The sequence below is a fragment of the Exophiala aquamarina genome (assembly GCF_000709125.1).
Source record: "Exophiala aquamarina CBS 119918 chromosome Unknown aczIA-supercont1.12, whole genome shotgun sequence".
Taxonomy (NCBI): domain Eukaryota; kingdom Fungi; phylum Ascomycota; class Eurotiomycetes; order Chaetothyriales; family Herpotrichiellaceae; genus Exophiala; species Exophiala aquamarina.
Genome location: NW_013550576.1, coordinates 58,340 through 67,135, shown reverse-complemented (window position 1 = coordinate 67,135; position 8,796 = coordinate 58,340). Strand labels below are relative to the sequence as shown.

At 51.8% G+C, this 8,796-nt stretch overlaps 1 protein-coding gene across 1 annotated transcript; it reads right to left on the bottom strand.

Moving 5' to 3' along the window:
* Positions 1 to 910: 910 nt before the first annotated feature.
* A1O9_10028 (uncharacterized protein) lies at positions 911 to 2,623 on the bottom strand (the record flags this gene model as incomplete). The annotated part of the gene is made up of 1 exon (XM_013400765.1): positions 911 to 2,623. One exon carries the CDS (start codon positions 2,621 to 2,623, stop codon positions 911 to 913), a length of 1,713 nt encoding a protein of 570 aa, XP_013256219.1.
* Positions 2,624 to 8,796: the final 6,173 nt, after the last annotated feature.

Here is an 8,796-nt window from a genome sequence, read left to right as displayed (position 1 = left end):
TCCATAGCAATGATTCTGACCGACTCTTCTATCTTCACAATAAGCCCGATCCTCCGGGTATAGCTTGCGGGCGTATGGCAATGGGTGAGGGGGGGACTGCCACACCAGAGACCCACTGATGACCACACCAAGCATGTATTGGTAAAGAGATGTGGCCTTGCATGAATGGTGACGAACAATAGCCTCTTCGAAGGCATGTTGTGCTATTCCGAGGGCAACTGAAAGACATGCATTAGCAGCTCCCTGGGTGCGAAGTGCCCGTAGAGTGCAAACTCTCAAACTTCTGGAAGGCCAGCAAGGGAGTGTGGCTGCGAACGAGGCTCAGTCCAGCCGTGCCTGCCAAATTTAGCAACAGCTATTTCGTACCTGCTAACCTGCCAACCTGCCGCCTTCCCCTCTGATTCGTCTCGTTCGTTCCTCCCCCACCAGCCTCCGTCCCCATCAAATCCTGCTTCGTCGGCAGAGGCGACGGCCTTTCATTTCCGGTCGGAAAGACGACGCGAGGTCCACCGGTCCCCCTCCAAGAGTCCAGAGAGCTCATACCCGACTTCATGTTTAATCTGAGGGAAAGGCCGAATTGCACAGAGGCCAATCGATGCAGTGGATACAGTACAGCTGATCAAAATTTGGACTCGTCAATGTATTCACGGACGCTCCGTGGAAATCTTAGCTAACTGATGCTAAATGCCAATGCCAGTATCTTTTCCCCTGTGCTTTCCCTGTCCAAGCAACAGCTGTAACGGTGCAGATTTCAAACAAAGCCAGAGTGACCCTGAAACGCCAAAACTCATTTTAATCCTATCTTCACATGCCCCCAGACGGCGTGGTATCAACAACGGAAGAACATTCGTAATATCGTAAAAATCGCATCAAGGTCGTGACGTGGTACCACTCTAAATTCCAACTCCACCTAGAAATGTGACAGTCGACTGCGTCCCTCCACGAGTCGATACAGTACCCGTTCCGCGTCGTTCATGAGCCCTCCTAAAAATTCGCCAATCTTATGGAGCCGGATCATTTCCAGAAGACCATGCACTTGTCCGAATGTATGAGGGTCTACCTGTATCAAGTTCTCCGGCTTCTCCACATTGGTCAGGTGTAAAAATTCTCGCATCGAGTACGCTGCCTCATGTGAGTCTAAAAGCGCCGGATGTACCGAAGACAGGCTAGAGGTTCGTGACAGATTGGAAAGAGGTTCGCTGGCCGCCGAGGTCGCTCCAGAGAGCGGACCAGTGCCCTCGAGAGATTTCCAGATGCTCACCCCGTAAGCCCAACACACCAAAGCAGCAAGATAAAACACCCATGGTTCGTGCAACATTTGAGTATCTTGGAATGAAACAGACAATCCGGTATTGGTAGAATCGGAGGGTCTAAACTTCGCGCAGCCTCGAATCAATCGTAGGGCATGCCAGAGTGCGATACGACTTTCAAGATTGGACTCGACCCAAACTCTGAGATTTTTTTTGGCATCATGGAACTCGCCTTCGTTCTCGAGCTTTTTGCCCATGATCCATGACTCGCCACTCACCACCAGTAGTTGCCGTATTGGCGTATTTCGAGACATCTCTCGTGCATGGAAATTGAAAGTGATGCGGGAAGCAGACTGGTTGCATTGGTCTTTCTGCGGCAGGATGGTGTCTAAAGAGGTATCTTGCATGTTTGCAAGACTGACTTGAATTTGGAAATAATCTAGAGGTGTTCCAGGAGTAGAAATGTCGGTACGAGCGCAGCGAGGTTTATAAAATGCGGGATCCGATGCCATCTCAACCCACGCTTCAATCGAGCTGATTTCCCAGAGCTCCTCTGAACAGGGAAGCGATATTGCGGTGCGTAGTCCAGGATTATTTCGCCGCGGTCGATCATGCTGGACAATCGTGGCGGGTTGCTCGAAAAGGATGACCTGCTGTAGATCCAGCACCATCGAGGCTTGTAGGATCCTTCTTCGGGTCTCGTGCTCCAGCCAAAACTTATGTGCTCGATAGACGTCTTCTGAAGTCCGGTCTTTTCGAAGTGTCCGGAAAACTGCTAGAGGATCTGTCGCCAGAGATCGACGCGCTTGATCGAGGCTCGCGAAAAGCGAACGAAATCTTGCTGACATTTCGACTTCTACTCTCCTCGCACAATACTTGCTGAGGACCTCTAGAAGGAACACAGTTTGTAGGTCTGCCAGTCTAGACCGACTGGTAATGCTGTCTCTCCGTCGAAGAAGCTTTGTGGCTATTTCCAGAAGAGTTAGAGAATATAATTTGGCGTCAGGTCGTCCGTCGTATTGTGAACCGATAGCTGCCATTGCACTGGCCAGTAAGGGACTCGGTTTCGTAGGTAGGAAGGAAGGACGATGGACAACCGGGAAGTGTGGATGGAAATACTGCCAGTAAAGGTCTAAACAGTCCCACCTTATAGTGTCAGATATACCGGTTGAGGGATTTCCTGGTAGTATTCCTGAGGCACTTGATAGCTCTCGTCGAATGACAGACCATTCGTATCCATCCAGGTCGGAGAGGGGTATTGGTAGGGAAGAGTCTGCAGGAGACTGATCAGCTTCAGTACAAATACCATTCCAATGACAAGGGAGGCATACAGGAAGATAGGCACCATCATCAGTCACATTTGATGGAAGCATGCTGGGAGGAGCAGAAGAGGGCACCCAAGTGCCGGGCATGTTTCCACTCATTAGAGGGGATGCTCCGCTGGGATCAAAAGCAGCAACAGAAGAGGACGAAGAAATACTCGGGCGATGGGGATATCGGCCATAGTACTCGGAAACGGGGGATTGACTACTCTCTGGAGTGTAGAAGATACCAGAGTCGTCTGAAGAGGGAAATCCTGGAACAAATTGTGCCATTGACTGTCGAGGGTGGCTGCTGAATGCAGGTGTTCCCATGTAACGGTAGTCCGTCCCCTGGGGATGGACGAGAGAGCCGATTGATAGAGGCCCAGAGGATGATCTTGGAGGCCCTCGATCTGCAGAAGGGCTGTGCACAGACGTAGACAGAACAGCTGAAAGGTCAGAAGAAACTGGCACTTGCGACATACGGCCTAAGTGCGCAGAGGAAGCGTCATGGGCACTCTCGAGGTCGCTGTAAGGCAGATTAGCATGGCCCCCTTCAAGTCCGAGGGCCGAAGACTTACTGTCGCTCCTGATGACGTTGCAGCAGATCGATACGGTGGAATGCCTTTCGACACCCAGGACGCGTGCAAGGAAATAGTGCCTCCGGATTATGATTGAGCTCATGTCGCCTATCAGGTGGTTAGATGAGTTGAATGGAAGGGGCCATTGCAAAACGGCCCTACTGTAATGCTTACCTTCTGTGTTCAGCTCGAGTGAAGACCTGATGATCCTGTTAGCTAGGCGTCTTCGTTTGGGTCCAAATGGCAAGCCTATGTTTGGGGGTTGCCCGGGTTGGGGGCAGAGTCCTCACCTTTCCACAGCCAGGAAACTCACAAGCGTGCACACGCTTGCCTTTCTTCGCCTTACTGATACGACCGGTTGGAGTACAGCTGGGATGGCCCTCAAGGGAAATGGATGAGGTCCTCATGGTTGAAGTGCTCTCTCTACGAGAGTGGGATCCAAAAGCTACGCCGTCGATGGGTGAAAGAGGAGAGTTTGGAATAGTGGGCGAGTGGTTGGAACCGACGACTGGAGTGTGGTTGGAATTGTCCTTTTGTTTGCGTCGACGATCAGTAGTAGTGGGAGTAGCAGGAGAGCCAGGTTGTGGTTGTGGTTGTGTTGAAGGAGTGTAGTGGGTCTGGACGGGGTCGGGTTGTTGTTGATGGTGAGAGTCGGCGACGCCTTGATGTCGTGGAGTTTGAGAACGCTTCTTTGGGGCCATGGTGAGGGTATTGTATAGAAGTTATAAGAGGTATACGAACAGACCAAGAACGTTTCACAGTGGAGTCGGATGAATGCTTGGAAGCCTCCGCCCCCTTCTGAGCCTCAAGGAAAGATTAAGCTTGTTTGAGCAAATGGAGAAAGGAACATGGGTGGATGGAGAGGACGGGAGTGTGATGAGGGAAATGACGACTTGATGGTGGAAAGCAGAGGAGGCGAGGGAGACTAAGGTCTGGAGAGTTGAGATGCTGAGAGGTATCCGTATGGCAGGGCTGAGTCTTGGGTGGGTTGGGTGATGCTGCTGGGTGGCCGGAAGCACGTGGTGGAGGTCCTCCGTACACCGGGTGAGTTATTCTTGGTGTCGATTGATGGGAGTGCTATGGAGGCTGGAGACCGGAGACAGTGGACGAACCGGTATGGAAATGAACGCAGGAGCCAGGGTGAAATTGGGAGGATGGGTTGTAAGAGGAGCATAACTCGAGGACTAGGAGGACGCTCGCTATAGCACATCCCGGCGAATGAGGATGGAGCGGCTGTGTTCGATGGAGGCGGACGTGGACTAAGGGTGGCCCTTGAGCGGATCAAAATAGAGAGTCGACGATTCAAGGGACATGGGAGGCGTAATTGGGTCACTCGCCTGCTGACCTGGTCCGGAGCTGCATGGCGTGTGCATGGGTCCATGGGATGGGAGACCAGGATGTGCTTCCACGAGGGAACTTTTGGCCAGGACGCAGGAAAGGGACAAAAGTGACAGGTCGGGAGTCGGGCAGCCTTTTCCCAGTGGTGCGCCGAGTGAGTGGATTGTGGAACGGCAGGACGGGGACTAAAATGGTTGGTTAGTGGAGGACAGGCTTAGTTCCCTCTCCGGCACGCTAGCAGCGACAAATCACTGGTCTAGCACGGGGCTAGCAAGCATGGATATAGGCTAGCTCGTCCCGGCTAACGTGATCCCAAGGGTAAGAATTGCGGCGCAGGCCGACTGCTTGGGAGCACTAAGCCCGAGGCGGGCGCCTTGCTGCTATTTGGAGCGACGCCATCCCATATACAGACAGGCGTGAAACCACAAGCCTCCCCCGCCAACTAAAAATGAATTAGCAGCCATCTAACTTGACTTCATCTGTCTATTCGTGACGACGGAGCACAACTGCGAGTCTGCCTTACCTGAGCACTGGACACCTTTCAACCATCCCAACCCGGCCATTCACGTCCAAAACGCTTCACACTTTTGGAAAAGATCAGATCTGCTACAGACCCTCTTGAGCTACTTGCTTCTATCTACGAGCCCTCGGTTGCCAAAACAACCATCGCTCCTGCAGTTCTCCGACGCCGTCTACCGACAGCCTCGGACCTCTGTCTGCTGTTAGCATGGCTCTCCACCAATCTGGTCGCCCATCTTGTCTCACCACCAACATGGTCTAATTCGTACACTTGGTCTGCTGGCCATATCACGAAGGAAGCGTTTCTACTGGTGCATTGCTTGGTCCTGGCCACTAATGATGGTCATCAAAATAGATATGGACCAAGCGCGCAACACCAAGGCCAAACACCAAGGCCAGTCGCATAAGGAGTACGGAGGAGGGCTAGGATCCCAAAGAAGCTGTGAAAATTACCTTTGTACCTTTGAACCTTTGCGTCCGTATACCGCCTCAAGCCTCCCAGTCCTTTTGCCCTTCGAATTTGGTTCTTGCTCCGGTGTACGAGTACCGCTCCGGCACCATCGCTGCGATTGCTTTCTGCAAAGGTCCAGTCGTAAACGGTGTTGCAGAAAATGAAGCAGCCACATGCAGGAACCAGGGGAGGGTGAACTACGCTGATTAGCTGCCAAGCTACTTATGCTGGTTGAATCCTCCCAAAGTCACTTCTGCACCAACCCTTGCCGCTTTCTCTGGTGAGCCCGAGAAGGGTGTGTATGTACTCGATAATAAACAAGCTTCTGACGATGTACCAGGCACCCACAGGGGCCTACTACAGAGTACTATACATCTTACACACCCATAGTGCCATCGGTCAGAACACGACTTACACACCACAGGTGACAGGACCCATGTTGTCCTCTGGTCAAGCCTGTGGCTGGTGGGATCAATTTTGGCCTCATAACGTGATCCTTCGGTGGCTAGTGTGTGGCTGACAGGCTGTGGCGTATCCCAAAATACACTTAAGGCCACCGGATCGTTCTTTCATCTGATGCCACAATCGCCGCTCATCCGGCAAACCCTCCCACAACATGACTGATCCAACGCCACACCTCCACTCGAGGGCTTCAGTGTTGTACTCGCACCTCTGTGGCTTGGCCGTAATCGCTTCATGTCCGTGAATAGGTCTCTCACTCGAAAGCTACGGTGTGGTTTGTGAATGATAACGCCCGCGAATCGAAGACCAGCTTTTTCTTGGACCCTTTTTGGCATTTGCTGGATGCCTTGATTGGTCTTTCTCGGGTCAGCGCCTGGCAAAAGGAGAAAACCCATCCAACTGGTGATTCCGCGCTGGAAAGGTCATTCAAGCGGTCAGCTCTCCTTACGGGCTTCCACTCATCAAATAGGAAACGATTCACACCCTCCTGGGCGCCTGTGAAGTCCAGGACTACTAGCAAGTCTAGATCGCAGGATTCGACACTCCCGCCCTCTACCCAATTGATTACAGAGAGTGCCCGTCGACATACTTATGTGGTGCTTTCGGCACTTGTACAGACCCTCAGCAACCGCTGTCCTGGAGAGGCATCCTCGGGATCCTATCTATCGTTTTGCTTCTTCTCGATTTCGTCCATCCGTCTCCTATCTCCTGCGTCGTTGTCAAGGTTCAGCCGGTCCACGAGCCCTTGCATTAGTTATAGTAAGTATTGGCGCATGGATGTACGGAGTACACCATGATTCAACATTCTGGACCATTACATAGGACATCATATCCCTGTGAATCATCACTGTCAGGGCCAGTCCGGTCACGTGCCAAGAATGGTGTCTCAAAAACACAGAATCCCGCCTGCATCCTGTTGTTTCAAAATTGTGTCCTGCTAGCTCGAGTGATCGTTTCGTCCTTTTTTCTTGTTGTGAATGAGCATCCCTATCACCCAAAACCCACTTTCCGTCTGGAATACCCACTGACCTTTGTTCTGTGCCCCACCCGGCCTGGAGTCTGCTGAACCCGGAAGGAACCAATTGATCACCAAGTGCCCACTACCGCATCAAGGATGGGCCATGTTTCAGGTATGCGTACTCCGTACCGAAGTGGATGCATTGAGCGCGGAACCATCGTGAGTTCATGAATCATAACCCACCACCGGCACGTGAATCCAGAGACCGGCGAACCTACCCCAAGACGTGCCTCTGGGGCTACGGTCTTGTGCTCGGTACATACTTCCAACATGCAAGATCTATGTACGAGTACCCATACCTAGAAGTGATTTGAAGACGAATCCATGACAAGCAGGAATTGATTCAATGTCATTTCGGTACCCTCCAATGGTCGAAATCGATCTCTCGCTCATCCTGACCAGGGTCTTCCTATCAGGACTTGAAACTTGGTGCTACGCGACAAGGGCCTTTGTTTGCCTCCTTTGCTCTCTGGTATGCAATAATTTGAGGACCTCCTTACAACTTGCAAAGTACGAGGCACTTGCTCGGTAGATAAGGAGCGACTGGAATAGCGAGCCCAGTGCTCGGCTAGGTCCCCAGCGACCACTCACCATAAGCCCACCAAGGGGATGATAGACCAAACTTTTTAGGCAGGGAGGGGTCAATCTGCCCAACTCGGTCTGAGGGGTCTCGTCCGGCCTGGACTCCCCTTTCCATGCTGAAGCTTGCTGGGATTGACCCCAGCCACCAATTCTTCTGATATACTGCCACTGTCCAATCAAGAACCCTGGTGATATGGTCAAAGGGGGCATATGTTTACGAGCTGCTTGCTAAGTGATTTCGGTATCGGTCTCGCGATACGACCGGGGTACTCGAGCAACACTTTTGAACAGCAAAGATCGGGAAGTAAACAAGGAAATCAAGAAATTGTCTTTCGAGATGCGGTAGCAAAAAGCTGAGATTAAAGCCGACGCTTGGACAACAATCCTCCTCCTCCTACCAGTCGTGCTCGTGTTGGGATTGGATTCCAGATGTCGACATTACCGAATTTGCAATCCGCCATGTGTGACCATTTAATCAGTGTTTACCGAAATCCCAAGATTCTTGCGTCACGTTTTTTGTTTGAGTCTTTAAAAGGCCTCACTCCAAGGAGGTGCCTTTACGTTGACGTCTTCCAAGTTCCAGCCACGGGCCACCGTCTCGTCCTGGGACCAAACTCGCTAAAGTGGTGACACAGACAATAATGATCGTGTACGACTCACAACTCGATTGTCGTCACGAGGACCGCGGCTGTCGGCTACATACATGTGCAGTAATGTGGGATCTCTCTCATCCATCACAATCGCCATCATCATCGTCAGCTGGCACCGTCACCGTGTGACCTGGACTTATCCCTCAGCCCTACCCTGAGATCCCTTCCAAGAATGGAAACGAAAAGATCATACAGTTTTTGAACCTTAAGAACACCATTCCATGCAGACATATGGCTGATGATTGTCATACAGACAATCTATTTCTGCAAGGTGGGTACCCATGGCCAGAGCCTCGCGAAACTACCTAACCATCCTGCTGGTCATCCTCTATTGGACTACAAGTTGGCAGAATGCTTCGTCGTTACGCGAGAATATGAGACACACCATCCAACCAGCTAGCATTCATAAATGCAACGGATGGGTATGGAGGCTGCTGGCAGGAACAGCGATCGCTCTCTCGCACAGCGTTGACGCTGTCGCAACACCAACTTGGATATGCTACCCAGCTCAACGACGGTGATCCGTCGCAATGATCAATCACCGCACTGCCCATTATATCGACTCTTTCACTCGACCCAGGGAGACTCCGTTGTTGCCACCCTTGACAATGACATCCCAGCTACTGATTCATCCCCTGCCCCGC